This window comes from Paroedura picta, chromosome 2 (assembly GCF_049243985.1).
Source record: "Paroedura picta isolate Pp20150507F chromosome 2, Ppicta_v3.0, whole genome shotgun sequence".
NCBI lineage: Eukaryota > Metazoa > Chordata > Lepidosauria > Squamata > Gekkonidae > Paroedura > Paroedura picta.
In genome coordinates this window covers 125712274-125730601 of record NC_135370.1, presented here as the reverse complement: position 1 = coordinate 125730601, position 18328 = coordinate 125712274, and the positions used below count along the sequence as shown (strand labels likewise).

General features: G+C 37.7%; 1 protein-coding gene across 13 annotated transcripts in view; it reads right to left on the bottom strand.

Annotated features, from left to right (window-relative positions):
- GPHN (gephyrin) overlaps positions 1 to 18328 on the bottom strand; it is a 357972-nt gene that overhangs the window by 94009 nt on the left and 245635 nt on the right. For 6 of the 13 annotated variants that reach the window (XM_077322474.1, XM_077322477.1, XM_077322476.1 and 3 more), the window contains 3 exons: positions 13368 to 13640; positions 11919 to 12017; positions 6725 to 6859 (listed from right to left, as the gene is read on the bottom strand). In XM_077322474.1, coding sequence (XP_077178589.1) covers positions 6725 to 6859; positions 11919 to 12017; positions 13368 to 13640 — 507 coding nt within the window. Of the gene's footprint in view, positions 1 to 6724; positions 6860 to 11918; positions 12018 to 13367; positions 13641 to 15854; positions 16024 to 18328 lie in introns of all 13 variants that reach the window. The other 7 variants (XM_077322479.1, XM_077322482.1, XM_077322481.1 and 4 more) reach the window with 2 other exon arrangements.

Below are 18328 nucleotides of genomic sequence, written 5' to 3'. Positions count from 1 at the left end.
GAAGTCTCCTAGAATTGCTAATGCCACCATAAATTTTGAATTTTATTTAACAACCTCACATAAAGGAGAAGAGGTAGAGGAGCTGACATTTGACTTGACATCTCTGAATGTGTTACCACTTATCCAAGTTTCTCTCTTCCCAAACTCCACCCTATTCTGGCTCCATGCCTAAAATTTCCAAGAATTTACCAAGCTGGAGTTCGCAACCCAAGCAGATATGGAGCCCCTATGTTTTCTTTATATGCAGCCTTTATATATTTAAAAGCTGTGTTTGACACCATTTCTAGAAACCACTTATGACCTAAGTTGGCCAATACTTCCATCGACAAAAGGTTGTTACACCTGAAGGCTGTGTTACATGAGAAGACCAAGTGGCAAGTGAGATTCAATAATGAGGGCACCTTAACGGAACCAGTAAATACCCAGAAATGCACAAGACAGGGATATATCTTAGCCTCCTTATTCAATATTGATGTTGATTACTTGATCAAACACCTCCAGAATGTATATGCCCCCAAGATAGATTCCAGGAAAATATCAATCGTTAAGTATGGTGATATCGCTGTGATTTTTTCACAGACAAAACTGGTCTGAAATGCGCTCTCCTTATTTTTAGTTGGCAATGTCAAGAACAACAACTAAGAATTAATTATGACAAAAGCAAAATAATGTATTTTAATAACAGTTTTAGGTATTATCATTGGTATATTGATGGTCGTGAAATTCACCCAGTTTTAGATATTTGTGAGAGAACTTCAAATATAACAGCAATCAACATGCCCATAGTCAATTGGCTGCAGGCTACACACAAAAAAGTGCCTTAACCATACTTAGATTCTTTCATAATAAAGGGGCAAATTTGTTCCAATGGCCCTTAAATTGTGCTCTGCAAAGTTACTAACACTGCTCGTGTATGATGTGCAATTTAGCCCATATAGGAACTCTGCGGTTTTTGAGAGTGTCTAATCAAGATTCCTGAGAGTGTTATATAAAATATATCAAATCCCATTATATGTCAAAAATTTGGCCTATCAAAGGTGGAAACCCATGTTTGGTTGATAACCTTCTATTATTAGCTGAAAACTAATCTCTACTCAAAGGATTAATTAAAATTTTCTTGCAGTTTCCTCAGTTCCCTTGGAATACCTAAGTTATCGAAAAAATCTGTACCTTGGGTCTCTACCCAGAACAACTAATAGAATTTGGATTTATACCTGCCAAGGTCGTTGTAGAGTAATGTCTTCTTCACACTGAATATCAGGATGAAATGGTGGATCTTCCCAAATTTTGCAATACTTTGAAAAGCTGGATAGGAAATACTCCAGCTCCATATCTTAACCCCCGCCCACGGCGCAGCAGACTAAATAAAGCCGTAAGGGCTTGGGGGAGGAGTTAGGGTGGGCTCTGTCCAGGATGAGGAAGGGTGCCGATTGGCCCCTTCCTCCGGACAGATGATCGGCGGGACCAATTGGCAGGCGTGAAACCTCTCCGATTGCCGCCCCGCCGCAAAGGGAGCAATTGTGAGCCACATGCAGTGTAGCTCGCAGTTGCTCCCTTGCCAGCGGCCTGACGCGTTGGGAGGCGCAAAGCGCCTCCCACGCGTCAGGCCGCCAGCATTTTGGACATGGCAGCCTGCCGACTCACCGGCTGCGCGCTGCCCCGCTAGCGCCCGCTGTATTGGAAGTACAGCGGGCTTGATTACTAGTTTATCAAATATTTCGATAACAAAATACTGTTGGGCATTTTCTAGAGCACGTTTTATTGCATTTCCTTCAGCTCTTTTGGAGGGCAGGTTCCACAGACAACCATCTGAATCATGTTTATGCCCTTGTAATACTAACCAAATTCAGACATAGTTTTATCTTGATCATTATTTAGTAGTATCAGGGACTGTCTAATTCTCCCTCTGCTATAATATTATGTTAAACATACCTCTCTACCCTCATATAATAGCAACACCCTAGTAAGATTTCTGTTAAGTGATAAAGTTCCAACCACCTCTAATTAGCTTGAATAGTTCCGCAGGGTCAGGCATTTGGTTGATGTCAACCTGAACTATGACTTCCCATGGACCCTCCCCCCTAAGCCTCCCTCCTATAACACCAACTGCAGTTCCGCCCAATCCACTGGACTAACAGTATGAGTTAATTTAATATTCTCCATATTATTGTATTGTTCTACTATGTTGCTTGCCTTTATCGCTGCATTATTTTAAAACTGAGTTATCTATATTGTTTCTGTCTCATGTGACCCGCCCTGAGCTTTCGGGGAAGGCGATATATAAATATAATAAATAATTTGATAGTAATTTTTAAAATATCTTCATTAGAATAAGACTAGCAAGAATTTCTGAAGGATAGCAAAATATGGATAAATATTATTTAATTTTGATTACTGGAGTGAACAATTTGATCTCCTATTTCTGCAGTTATTGTTTTATTTCCCTCTCTATATCATTTCTAGTATCTTTAATGGTAAATAATATATTAATAATTTTGATATCTGTTTGATATCACACATAGTAATCTTGCATTCATTCGTGATGTTTTAATCTTACCAATTTTTTATTTCTGTTAACTTTACTGCTTTTAGTCCTTTTATAAATATTAATTAAATGACTCAAATGACCAAATAAACTTAATTTAAAGAAGACCCTGGAATTTAATTTCAACCTGTTCCATCTGGTCCAGACATAGTGATCTCTTCTTAGATGTACAAGCAAGATGTTTTTCTTTTCTTTATAAAACTTTCCTAATAATACCTGGTATGGAACTGAAGGTAGATATACCTGTATTAAACTGCATGTAAATATAGTCAGCAGTGACAATCAATAAATTCTTGGATGATGGCTGCTGGAAAAAGTGGCTTCCATAATAAGGAGTGCAGCTGACTGTATGCATTCACACCATAGTTCACACTATATTTCTATATATTTGTTTCTTTAAAATATTTGTACTTTGCTTTTCTCCCAAAGAGCCATTAAGTGCCTCAACCAAAAACTAAAATGAGCAATGAATACAGTAAATAAAGACTGAGAACTAAAATAAGAAAGAGAAATTTATTATAATTACTACAAACCATCCATAATTATCTTATCGCTACCTAGGTATGGCATGCGACGATTACATAGTCTCTCTGCATTATATTAACATAGCCTAGAATCTTATGTTAGTATACCTTCAGTACATCTGGTGGTATTAAAGTATGCATCACAGAATACATTAGTTCAGCTATTGGAAGAGGCAGGCTATTAGTATAAACTTCTAAAGCTTTGCAAAGGATTAAAATCTCATCCTATGTTTGCTAGAAGTATCAAACGTTTAGCAATAAAAAGGTGAATAAAGCTTTAAAAAAATCTAGGTCTAATTAATTCTGGTATAATTAAGCATCCACTGAAACATCTCTTATTAGCTATGAGTGAAGAGAAGACACTGACACATATAGACTTATTGATCTAGAAAGTATTCCTTGCTTTAAATCAGTAATCTACAAACAATAATACAGCTACATTTGACTGCTTATTCAACAGTCTTCAACAAGAAACAGAGGAAGACCTTATCTCAACTCAATTATGGTTCGCAACCATGATACATGAGTCTTTTTGCATCAAAAGTTGCGTGTTTCCTCTTCATTCCCAATCACAATGGGAGACAAATACCCATCCCCTGATTCTCCCAGCTGTTTGAAACAGCACTTAAAAAAAATTAGTGACAGCCCAACACATATCTGCTCAGGGGTTCCTTGTTCCCCCCTTCCTCTCACTCTCTCACACAAAACTCCTCTACCCCATTCCCCCCTGCACTTGCCCCCCGTACCTCTTGCTTACCTGACCTCCTCCTGGTCCTTCCCCCTCCCTCAGACACAGACACAGACTCCCTCCCCCTTCTACTTCCCCCCACTAGAAACCCTCCTTTTCCCCACCTCTCTCACCCAGACTCCTTCCACCCTCCCATCTGCCCCCGGCCCAGACTCCTTCATCCCTCCCATCTCACCCCCTCCTCACTTTTGTGGGAGCGCAGGGCTGACTGGCCACCGCACCTTGGGCAGGGGTGTTGGTGGGATGGGCGGCTGCCATGTCACTCCACAACTGCCCAGGCCTTCTCAGGCAGCGCGTTGATGGCCTAGCCTCTCCCATGATGGCCCGTGTTGCCCTAGCCGGCTGCCTGCCACACAGCTGCACAGCTGCCCCAGCCTCTTCTGGTGCGCTCCCTGGGGTAGAACTATAGACATCACATCCATAGTTACATCCATTTCAGGGTGCGCACTAGAATATGTGTAGCAGTTACCAGGACTAAAATGAATGAGACTATAACCTAGACTGAAATACATCTGGCCCAAAATTAGATTTGTACAAATAAATTTATTGTTCTTGATTGCAAGGGAGTAATACTTAGTATTCGTGTACTGACTTCTTAGTATAATTTTAATCCCATGAAAACAATATTCTGTTCTATTTTAGGTCAAGTAAACTAGCCATAAAAGCATTTTGCTTTAGCCTCACATATTTTCTCCTTTAGATACCTTTCTCTGCAGGTAGCTATACGACAGTACAATATTTCAAACCACCAGTATGGTCAAATATACCAAATAAAGAGTAATATTAAATTCATCATAAAAAATATGTGTGTTTCCTTATAAGGGGCTTCTACCAAGAGAAATTAAGGCACAGAGCCTATAGTCTAACTTATCTTGGCTTTGAATAGTAATATCCTGACATATGCCTCAAATTATTTGGGTAAGAAAAATATTTGACTATAAGAAATATTTTTGACTATAATCTACAGCTCAATCCATTATACTGGCATAGAGTTATTCTGGTGCAATTTCCCAGAACTAGTCTACTGCTCTCAGCTGCCACTGAAGCCCTGTAGCAGCCAGTCTTTGGCCAGCTAGTGGTATAGGTTCCCTGCAGTGGTGAGGAAGTAGGCAAGCAGGGGTGTGTGATGTGAGGCAGTGAGCCTAGAAGTGACCTTCATCAGTGGCAGAAAGTTATGTTAGCAAAAATCAGTGTCACCCATAGCTGCCTATGAAAGTCAAAAACTTCACTGCCCCTGTCTAGCATGGCCTCACCCAAAATGCCGAGAAGAACACAGGATGCTGACTACAGCCATAACCAATCATCTTAAAATCTTAATAAATAATTAAATATTTTGTAAAATCATTTTCCTCCCTTGTGGTTGCCAATTCCCCTCTTAAGGACCCAGTACCCCCCGCTCCCCACCTACAAAAACTCTGGCCGGGTGGCTCCGGAACTCAGTATGTAGGGCATGTGATATGGGACTTGGAACTCCTTGCCACACAGACTTAGCACAAGTAGCATGGCACTTTGGTTGTGGGAAAAGCACCAAGGGGTCACTAAGGACTACTAGGAAGAAAAAATCCTTAATGTGTGAACTAATATGTCTCAACGCAGAACTCTGACAACTATTTCATATCTGGAGGCTTGATCCAAAGGGACAACCATGTGGTGATAGGTACATTAGGGCAGGGAATCCACACTTGCTTCTCCATTCCCTTTACATGACACCAGGTGTTGCCCTGGCAATGTCACATCCCACAATCAAGCCAGCATTGTGTTCATATGGGGACAGCATAAGCCACATGTGAAGGTGTGGTTGTTGCAGATGATGACTTCTTGCTCTTTCTCCTGCTTCATCGCCCCTCCAAAACCCTCTACGGAGGAGGCTAGCAGCTATGAGTATACCAGCATCTGGCCACTATGGTGTGGGTGTCCCTTAGGACTGCATTGCCCATGATTCAAGGGGCTTTTTATTAAGCTAATTTTATACTACTCAGCAGCATCTCTTGTCTGCTCTAGTCCTAATACATGCTAAAATGTCAATAATTTAAATAGAGTGCTCAGTCATATGAAAAAAAAGCACTAAATTATCCATAATATGTATGTAATCATTTTAAGAACTAGAATTTGATGAGAGGAAAGTTGTTAGCCATTTGCTCTGTTAACCATGGGAATAATAATTATGTCTGAGAAATAAAAACAAATGTTAACTTAAATCAAAGAAATAATTCATTTGCAGAAAGTAATAATTTTACTGGCCTTGCTACTTGCCCAATTTTGCTACAAATGTGCTATATATTGAGTTTTATAAGAAACACGTTGGAACATATGAATAAGTAAAATCACTGTGAAATATCTAAGCTACTGACTAATATTCTCAAAGGTTGGCATTAAAACTTTCTTTCTATACAATTTAGAGTTTCCAAATAAGAGGCAGCAAGTATCCAGGTTTGAGCAAAACTGTTTGGCTTGGAAGTCTTTTAAATATATTCATACCATACAGAAGGAAAAAGTGTTAGTGAGCTTCAGGCACTTTTGTGAAAAGCATACTATTAGTCTACCTCTATTATTCAGAAGCAGGCTTACCTGCACTTCTCTAGGTAAACAAAGCACTGCTAGGGTCCATATTCTCATACACATGATTGGTATAGAAATAGAGAACAAACAAGCACCTTCAGACATAAGAAGTTTTAGTAAATATAGGTAGGATTTCAGTACTTATTCTATAACATTTAATACAACACCTTTCATACATTGTTCCTTGTATCACACTAGTGCTTGGGTGTACAAGCTATCTTTTACTCATTTATCACTTTTAGTATGATAATCTTGCATGCAATCGAAATTTGATCAGCAGAAAGCATTTATAAATTACAGATTGCATCCCTCCCCCCACTGTGAGTGCTGGCTGGGCTGCTTACTTACTTTTGGTGTTGGGCAGGAAGCAGTGGAGAGGCGAGAGGTGGCCTGGGCACGAGGAGATTCAGACGGGGTAGTGCTGAGTGAGGCTGTGTCTCGTGGAAGCACTTGAACACCACGAGATATGATGGAATCTGGAATCTAAAAATGAAAATAGATTCAGTAGATTCCTCTAAAACCATGCTGAATAATAAAATCTCTCAAAATCCAGACATCTATATCCAAGACAGCCTGGAATATTGGTTTTCCACTCCCCTACCTTACAGTTCTTCTGGCAATAGTCAACAAGGCACTCCCAATCTATTTAGAAAGCTTTTAATTAGAAATTTATCTGTGATTTATTATGTGCCATTTGTGTTTGGTTGGCTATATGATAATATCTTCTAGGTGATAAATCAAATTTTGAAAGTACAAAATATTATAAACAATGCTACATGTTCAAATCCAATTTAAAATGTTGCTACATGCTGTATCTAATTCAGATTGAGAATGCTTAATCTAAATCAGATTGATTGTCACTAGTGATATATCAGTAGTTACAGAAAACAATCTTCTCTTAATTAAATACATATAAAATATAAATATGGTTGGCCCCAGAACACCTAGCCACAGTGATCAATGGTCACCTCTACACTGGACTTCTGCAACTCGCTCTATACAGGCCTACCCTTAACCTTGATCTGGAAACTACAGCTGGTTCAGAATGCAGCAGCCAGGGTCCTCACAGAAACACCATAGAGGTCCCACATCTAGCCCACTCTACAACAACCGCACTGTCTACCAGTTGAATTCTGGATCAGACTTATGGTCTTGGTAATCACATTTAAGGCCATACGTGGTCTGGGCCCAGTGTACCTGAGGGACCACTTTGCTGTCTATACCCCCCAAAAGCCCTACACTCCGCCACTTCCAACTGGTTCCAAAGAAGTACATCTGATCTCAACCAGAGTCAGAGTTTCTCTGTCCTGGCCCCCACCTAGCTGAGGTCAACTGAACCAACAACATCTACTGGACCCCCAGAACCCCACCCCATTAACCGAATTCTGAACCAACCAACCAACTTATGGAATCATAGTTAATATGTTGATGTTGTTACCACTAGTTATTGGAATGTTACTGAAACCACTGTTACTACTGTTGTTTTACCTGATGTTATTACTGAATTATACTGTACTATTCCCATGTTCTCCCATGTTCTATGTAAATTGCCCAGACCTCAAGAGAGGGAAGTATATATAAATATAAGAAAAAAAAATAATTATGTAAAAAGCTGGTGAAAATATTATCATTAGTATTTCAGTATCTAAGATTATTCATTAAGTGTTTACAAATAGAAATTTACATAAAGTAAGTACTGACTTTCAACTGCAGGTCAACACCTTGATCTTTGTTAGATATTCAAGTAATGAAACATTGAATTAATTCAAGTGGGTAGCCATACTGGTCTGAAGCGGCAGAACCAAGTTTGAGTCCAATGGCACTGTGAAACCTTACTAGAGTTATTACCCACAAATAAAGGAAAGTTCAGATCCTCAAAGCATCTTTGTTTGCAGCAGACTCAACTATCTTGTCTGGTCTATCTGGCTTTTATGTTCATTCCCAAAGAAACATAGCACATAAGTTTAAGACACTAATTCTTATTTCTAGTATAACTGATGGTTGTGTCTTCCTTATTTTTTTTTTTACAGAGGAAGCATCTTTAATTATGAAACAGTGGATTAAATTGGATCCAGGCAGTTTATAGAAAGGTATTTATTTATTTATTTGTTTATTTTTTATAAATCTCACTATCCAAGTATGGCTAGTCAAGTAAATTATGCTAATTTCCTTAATTTTTCTCCATCATAATTATTTGATCCTTTGTCTGTCTGAGCCAGCCTGGTGTAGTGGTTAAGAAGCTTATTAAGGCTTCTAATCTGGAGAGCTGGGCTTGTTTCCCACTCCTCCACATGCAGCCAGCTGGGTAATCTTGGGTCAATCACAGAGCTCTCTCAGCCTCACCCACCTCAAGGGTGTCTGTTGTGGGGAGAGAAAGGTAAGGTGAATGTAAACCGTTTTAAGACTACTTTGGGTAGTAACTCTTCTTCTTAGATGCTTTGGAATGTTTTGGGCTGATCCTGCGTTGAGCAGGGGGCTGGACTAGATGGCCTGTATGGCCCCTTCCAACTCTATGATTCTATTATTCTGTTTACCTTTAATATTTTGTGGGAATTCTTTCACTTCCAACTAAAATGGATATATATTGCAATTACCAACCTTTTCTTAAAACTTCAAATTTACTATCAATCCATATTACTTTTGATAATGAAATATCAAACATAAATAGTGAATAGTCAACCTCAGCACTGCTTTTGCTAACACATATTAATTCAAAAAATAAAATAACAGAGGAAGAAATGGGCATAATGAAATCAACAGGGAGGTAGGCTGAAAGGAAAATACCTGGGCCTCAGGGGCATGAAAATATATAAAACACCAATTTAGTACAAATGAATGGAGATGAAGACATACCAAGACATTTGCTCAACAGAAACAAATGATATTCTTCAGTATAAAAGACTTCCAAATGGTTGATTAGAGCATGAAAAGAATTGGCATCTTCCCTAACAATAGCCAATTTCTCTTGATATTTCTATTATATTCTCTGTGTTTATTTTGGTAGAATGACTCTGCCATACATACTGAAGAAGTTGCTCAATTCCCTTTCCACTTTGTCTTCCTCCTCATGCTTCTGTTGGCTATATCCCAAGAGCACTAAATTTATAGAACACAATGCCTGTGCCCAGCAAATAGAAAAGAAATGGCAGTAACAAACAGGAGGAAAGTTTAAGGATTACAAATTGTGAAAGAGTTTAGGTGATAAAGTGAGATACCACTCAGAAGATTAAGGGAGACTGGGAATATTCAATAACCTGGAGAATATCCAGCACAGCCCAGCTGCATGGGTTCACAGGAAGGAGTTTCTCAGCACCATTTTAGAAGCGTACTTGGCCATTTAAAAATGCTATGAGAGCTCAATCCTAATCAGGTCTACCGAGTGGCAGGGCCAGGTGATCTTGTCCCTACCCCCACCACCTTTTAAAATGCCAATAATTTGGCTCTTGAAAAGGTGTGAATGTATGGTCGGGAAAGAACATCAACTAGTCCCACTGTCCTACAGGCCCCATTATGGCATTTTAAAATAGTTGGGTTCAGCTCTAAAATGGCATTGTCTAGTGAATCTGTTTATATAAAGTTCAACTGAAAAATTATATTGTAGCAATTTAAATACATTTATCCTCTGATGTACTATCCACACCCTCAAATTTATACTCAGTTACATCAGTTTGATTTATACTGAAATCAGAGTCACGCCTTGAATAAATCTTTGTTGGTCTTAAAGGTGCCACTGGACTCTGATTTTGTTTTGTTGTGCTGCTTCAGACCAACATGGCTACCCACCTGAATCTTTGATTTATACTGTCAGAGACACAATCTGATCAGGACCTCCTCCCCCTGGCATGAGGAGGACAGTTTTGCTTGCACAAAAGGGGTGACTTCCAGCAATTTCCTTTTCCTTCCCACAATACCACACTATATTTAGGGGGAGGCAGTTCTCAGGATCAGCTTTATGGAGCTGCAGCAAGACAGAGGCAGCAACAAAAGTTGATTGCGGTATTTGGATATCTGAATCTAAGCCACTTCTTTTTGTTATTACAGTCATCTTAAATTTGAAGGAACACTTGCCTAAGAACATTTTGTATTGTTAGATCAACAGACTACCTAGGAATGAGGAATACTCATCAATTAAATTGACCCATAAAATGACATTTATACAAGGATTTATGCTTTTATAAAGAACTAAAGCAAAGGGATCCCATTGCTACTGTTGTTCATAGAGTGATACTTCAGCCCGGCAGTTCCTGGACTAGGTAGGTTAGCAAAGAGGTGATAACATTTCATATATATGGTTCTTCCAAGTAGTAATCAATAAAGAAACTGATCCACATTCCTATTTGGTTGTTTTTAGGATACGGTGGGCTGGGGGAGCACAGAAGATATTCAAGTGCCCTCTTCCTTCGTCTGACCCTGGTGGCTTTCCAATCTAGTCTATTCTGCTTCTAGCAGATATGCATTGGCAATCTGAGGATCACATGATTTGCCAGTTGATGGACTGCTTTATGGGGTTTGAGGACTGTGCGGTGGATTTGGTTGTTCAAGTTTTATGTGATCTCTCAGTGCTACTGGCTAACTGAATCGATGGTTGCATTTGCTGATAAGATGAAGTTAGAGGGCAAGTCCTATATAATGATTATATTCAGTTACTGGTCTTACACACACACACACACACACACACACACACACACAGAGAGAGAGAGAGAGAGAGAGAGAGAGAGAGAGAGAGATGTAGAAAACTGTAAATCAAGAGAGCTATTATTTAGTATGACAAGAAAATCCGATGCCTGACATAAGTGGCAACATCCATATTTTCTTTAAACCATACAGCACTGCAGATTTAAGGGTGCTGATACAAAAATAGCATTTTCATTCTGTAAGTGAGTGAAACAAAGCTGAAGAAATGGAACTGATGTGATCAGTAATTGACAAAAACTAGAAAAATGACAGCAATGGATAATCAGTAGCAGCATCTACCAGAAATATCTGCCTGTCATCCAAGTCAAGCAATTTGCAGTACAGATGCAGCCACCAAGTCTCCTTAGAATTAAAAAGTAAACTTTTAGCCTTGTAACAGCAAGAATAAATTTGAATATGTAATGGTAAAATTTCTAAGAGAGTTTTCAGCACTGAACAAATTGCCTTATCCTCCTCTAAATCAAAGTGAAAAATTTCAAACTGAGAGTAATAGAAATCTTAAAATTAGTATTTCACAGCTAAAAAATATTGTCACCCTATATCTTTTTAATTAGCTGATCCTGGTTTTGGTATTACATTTGTTGTAGTTATGCAAGGGTGGGAATAAAGGATGGTAGAGTAATTTGTGTTGTCAGAGAACGTTCGGTCATCAGACTGTCTAGGAAAGAGTGCAACACCATACGTCTGACAGAGTTTATGGAATAGGAATTTAAGACTTCTTTGCTACAGATTAATATTATACATTGGTGGGAATAAAATGAACAACTCTTCCTTACACACAGAGAGGAGACAGGCAAAGTATCTGCAGATATCAGCAATGCAAAACCCTCTGGTAGGTGTGTCTTACCGGTTCTCCTGCTGCGTGATGGGAATAACAGATGAGACCAGGGATGGGATGTTCATCTTTTGCCATGATAGCAGCATAACTGGTGTAGGATAGATGCTTCTAATGTACAATACACAACAACTATGAATACAGTGACAGGAAAACATGAAACTAAACAAGCAAATGAACAGAGGGTACAGGGGTGAAAACATGTGATATATATAAATGGAAGATTTACAGGAGTTTAAATGAGCACAGTCAGTCCAGATCTCAGGTATTTTCTGTTTTTAATGCTTATTGTTTGTACTTTTCCAGAAGAGCATGTACTCAATATATAACTTTGCCAACTTAGTAAAAATCCAGCTTTCTTTTGCTAATAAATGACAAGCTGCATTATGTTTGCAAACATCTGATAATACTTTTTAAAAGGACCATTGTAAACATGATGAAAATACTGTTAAGAGATGTTTGGGGATGTAGATTCTTCTTGTTCATAAAATAGCAATTGCTGGCTGGAGGGTTTGGGCTATTGTGAAATTATATTCAATGGCTGATACCCTTTGACCTCTTGACTCTAGAAATGGTTCAGGGTTCAGCTATGGTTTCACACTATTCAGTTTGTCAAAGCTTAGCAAACTATGCATTACTGGTATTCCAACTGGAAACAAGGATACTTAATTCAGAAGAACTTCATTCTGCTTACAGGGACAGCAAGATAGATACCGATGAAACTAATCCAACCCCCACTAATATTGCATAATAAATTTTGGTCCAAGTGCATACTTTCTAGAGTTGCACCGATAGTGGCTCCCTTGGTCTAGCACCTTAACTTTCCCACAAAACAAATTTTCAGCAGGGGAGGAATGAGGGTCCTGAGAAAGCTTCTACAACTGTTTATTGAAAAATAATAATATTCCTTTTAGAGTCATCACTTAATAGGATGATTATGGATGATCAATTCCTATGGTGATTTAAACTGTTGTAAATAAGTCTATTATTATTATTATTATTATTATTTCGATTTGTATGACCGCCGCTTTCGGAAACCAGCTCGCAGCGGTTTACAATATTTCAATACAAATCAATACATTAAAACCATTAAAATTCCACATTAAAAACCCCATAAACCGTGACTTGCTCACAATGATGGCAATTAAATAAAACTATTCCCACACAGGTCCACTGGATGGACAGAAGGGATTGGATGGATAATTAGGCATAGGATGGAACAATCTGGGGAGCCAGGCCAGTCTAATACTGGCCTCCCCCCCAAGGGAGATGGGCCTGAAAAAATGAAAGGGAAACTGTATATATAGAAAGTTAAAAGTTATTTGATTAAAGAGTAAGATAGGATTTACTTATTGCCATAGCACTACAATTTTTTTTAAATCAAATAGATGCCGGAAAGGTTCAGGGAAAGTACCTGAGATAGAAACCAATGTGCCTCATGGCAAATGACCCCCAACTCACCTTAGCTGCAATGGCTGCAGCAGTTATATGTGAGGAGGAACTATCCTCTGTTGAAGCAACTCCACTATCTTTTTTCTCTTCCTCCTCTTCCTCACACTGTACACCTTTGTCTTCTGTCTGCTTGTGTGGGCTGATGGTTGGAGGAGGAGAAAGAGGTGGTGGTGGTGAAGGTAGATCTTCAAGTTCATCATGTACCTCTTTTACTTTTACAATGGCATCTCGCAAAAGGTCAATGGCATGAGGTAGGGCTGGCAGTATAAACTGAAAGCATTCCTGTGCACAATGAAAAAAATGACAATGAAGACTTACCTATAGGACACAGTAGCTACTGAATAGTTAAAATTATTCAAGATGACCAGAGATCGGAATTAGCATGGAACTCTAATGTATACTTTATAAACTTTTTGAATATACTAGTATTGTTGCCAGCTTAACTTTTCTATTCAGCTTTAACATATCCATATCATATTCCCATCCTAGAACTTTCACTTTACATAGTTTTGTCCTAATAGACAAAAACATATGTTGTGCTTTGAAGACAATGCAAATAGAAATTTTTAGAGAAAGCACCTGCGGCAAAAAGTGTTTTATATATTAGTTATATATTAACAGCTGCATTTAACTGTCTGACTATATACTAAAATAATATACTACATTGTATTCAATTTAAAAAAATATATTAAAATATTAATTGTATATATTTCACCTCTTAATAGGAAAGATACATTTTCACCATTTTCCCCTTAGTCCACAATGCTTTTTTGATTATATCTTCTGCCCCATTTAAAATTATAATAATGTGTTCTTATATATTCTAAGATCACATTCTGTATTTTTAACATAAATAATGTTTCTGCATCTTAAAATGCTGTTTAGAGTAAAAACAAATTCTTTTGAATGTGCTCCTGCCCCCCTGGGATGTCTCAATGTACTATGTTATCCAGCTGATAAATTAATCTCCAAGGTTTAATGTTTCTTCTCATTCCTACTACTCAGGATCTTTTAAGAACTGAAGATGCAGAGGATTATATATATGCAGCTATGGATCCCTCCTAATGTATGGAAACATTATCAAACATTATTAGATTGTGATCATAACAGTGAAGTAAAATTCACCTGTCAGTTTACTCTTACAGAATAGTCTGTGGCTTCTAGCATGTTTCTTCCACCTAGCATCACAATTCTGTTTTAGCCTGCTATGTTTCAGAGGCAGGAATACTGTAAGATGTCTTTCTTTCTTTCTTTCTTTCTTTCTTTCTTTCTTTCTTTCTTTCTTTCTTTCTTTCTTTCTTTCTTTCTTTCTGCACCATAACTTTTTTTTCACACAGATATCTGAGAGTACTGGAACAGGGACATTCAAAAGGCAGACCTGCCCAATGATGTTCCACTTAATGCCTGCTGACTACTGGAGTAGGTCAGCTCTTGACTGGGCCTGATCATGCAAGGCAATTCCTTTTCTTATGTTTTTAACAAGCTCAACACTGTTTAACATAGATCAGTTATGATTTCATCATTGAGAAATCCTGGTTATATATTAACTGAAAACCTGTCTACTTAACTTTTCAGGTAGCTAACATCAGATTATTAAAATGTAATGCAACAATAAAATTAAATCATAGACATATATGAAACAAAGGAGAAAGCAGCAGCAAAATTCAGCAGTAAATGACAATGGCAAGAACAATAATTTCAAATGATCTTCCAACAAAAACCTGGAGCAGGGCCTACAAAGACACCTCAGAGAGCAGGCAGGCAGATTTATATAAGTAAATTTCCTTTCAAATACTCTGGATGGATTCTGTATTCTTGCTTTATAGGCTTAACACAGATTGGTTAATTATAGGGATGCTAGTTTTAAAAATAAAGATCACACAAGACTGAAGCCATATTCCTTAGAACAATAAAGGGTAAGGTCTTCAATCTACAGAGTTTTAAAAACCCGTTATTTATACACTAAACAAAGTCCAATCTATTTACATTATGCAGCTCTATATTTCTAAACATACTCTTTTATATCCTGTTTAAATTGTTTCCTTTCTGAGACCATATTTATCAATTTAGTTTGAATACACTTTAAAATTTCACTCTTTGCGGAAAATTTTTGGTCCCCTCAAAATAAGAACATTTAAAAAAAATGTGATTGTGACAATGCCTTGCTGCTGTTCTCATATCAGATTCAGTAAGTTATAAGATAGAAAATAAAAATAAAGGGGGGGGGCACCCCTTCATAAATATGTCTCCCAACTACCAGAGAACTGAATTCTTGAAAAAATCAGATACTTCATATTAGATCTACCCCAGTTTTTCTGTTACTGGAATACTGCAGCTGGATGATTTTTCCTTTAGAGCTAACTTCTTGCTTACTGAATCTGCCCAGTTGAGAGTATTCAGAACAAACTGGTACTGTGTGCCATGTGAGTAGCACTGGAAAAGTCTGATTTTGAAATTTGTTTAGCCTTCCTAAAAACATGAGAGAAATTGATTCACCTTGATTATGTAGTATTTTGTCATCATGCTGTCTGTAGCCAACTGAACCACCTTCCCCTTCAGGACAGGGGCTACAGAAATAAGCACTCTTGATGGCTCAATTAGTTGATGTCCAATCCTTCCTCCTGTTTCCACACAACATATGCACACCAACATCATAGGGATGCATCTGTGGTTAGACCAAGAGGTATCCTATTAGAAAGCTGCCTGCACTCACAAAATATCTTGTCCAATAGGGGTCTATTTCTTCTATGATTTTTGTTTGTCATAAAATATCTTTAATTGAACTTATTCTGATTATATGTGAAAGCACCAATTTTATTACTTATTCCTAGAGAAGCAATTCTCCTTTTGGGTGTATTTGGACAGGAGAGTGAGAAGCTCCTTGATCTCCTGAACTTATAGGGGAAATATTGTTAATCTCCACTGCATACCCTGTAGACAGCAGAGTTTATTTTATAGTAATTTTTGGCTAATACTTCCTGAAGAGAGACAATATCATTGAAGACATCTCATACAGTATTACCAGATTGCGTTTTTTGTTTACAAGATCATTGCTAGCATACATAGATAACATGTTGGAGACTAAATAAATGGTAGACTAAAATATATAGGCTGCTGACTGTTCTAGCCTGTTTACTGATGAAAAGGTCTCATCAAACACCTTGGATCTCTGGGAAGACGGAGATGGAGAAGTAATTGTAATCTGAACCAGATTAATTTATATAAGGAATCATCCTTCTGAGAGCTGAATAGTTCTATTCCTACAAACAGAAAGCCTTGTACTCTGCTCAGCCAGCAGCCTTGTGAAATGGAACCAAGCATACAATATTCCTTCACATACTGTCAGCCACATGTCCAATCATGCCATTTAAAATAAAAACATGTTCTTTTGAATGTGCTTCTGTCCCCCACCCTGGGATCTTTTAAGAAATGAAGATGCAGTTTTGCTCTTTTTAGACAATTTTACATCCACTCATTGAAGAACCTCAGCTGATGTTGCTTACCATTAATTTCAAGGCAAAGACAAGGTAGTATATACTCTCAAAGAAAAAGCTGATGTATGTCAATAATTGCTTAGTAATTGGGTGTTAGAGCTGAAGAAGACCATCTTTCTAAACAATTTCATTTTTATATTCATTAATGAGTGATGAGCATGTTTGTTTGCATTATGAAAACCTTCCCTTCACTACTAAAAATAACCCACACATACACTACATATGCTAATCTTATTCAGTTCCTACATCTGTATTTTTCCCAAGAAGGGCCAAACAGCCTCTTTTTAAATTGTATTTTTTATTTGGAATAGTAATCAGAATAGTGATTGTAATCTAATGCAATGAATAGCAGAATGTAATTTGGAATGGGAGACTGAAATATATTTCCCTGGTCTGGGGACCAAGGAGACATAACAATCCTACCTTAAAGAAAAAAGATGCTATTAGTTACCTCCAGGGTTGAGAGGAGATGGATGGAGCATAATAATAGGGTTTAAGTTAATTACTCTCAGTATTCCACAATTAAAGAAGGGTAAATTTACACAGCACTTTCCAATTTTGATATATTTATTTGCTTCACTATGTTTCTCCCAGAATTAAACACAAAAAATATAAACTAAGCTTCTTATTCCTGTATGATCATTGCATCTGATAATTATATTGTATGTTAATGTGTTGCTAACCTTCTACCTATATGTATGGATCCATGTCAACGTATCTGAAGAACTGTGCATGCACATGAAAGTTTATACCTTGAATAAAACTTTACTGGTTTTAAAGAATCCACTGGAATTGTGTTCAACAGACACACAATTAAGACTGAACAATCCTGTTAAACCTGTGATCTTACGGTAGCTGCAACCAAGTCTGGTTTCATTATGCCTCCATAGTGATGTCTAAAACAGTGAATATCTCTGTCTCAGCATCAGAGCAGTAGGAGTTACTTTAATGTTTCCATAATATTTTATATTTCCAAGTTTGGCTCCAACATATCAGGAAGTTAAGCTTATAATGCCTCTCACTGTTATGGTGGCTTGTCTTATTTTGACTAAAAGTTCTCAAAAGATTTACTGGATGACAAAAAAAAAATGTTTACTGTCATAAGTGAAATAAAAAGCATTACTCCCATAACACCAATCAGAACAAATTCTAAAACAGCAACTAATAAACTTAAGAGCGCTCACTGATCGTTATAATGATGGAGATAATACAGATTTCAGAAAAACCATCACTATCTGGTGGTAATGGGTTTTTCGTGACTCAGCTGGTTGACAGGAAGCTTATGAGTGGTAGCTGGAGTCTATCACATACCAATCAGTTGTGGACAAGTATGCGTTGGGACTATAAAATACAGCATTCAGACAAGAATAAAAGGCACTGTAGACAAAAGCAACCTTTGAAATCAGCAGTAAATGAACATGCTCTCAACCAATCCGGCATAGAATCCTATTTGAAGACACAGAAATATTGGACAAC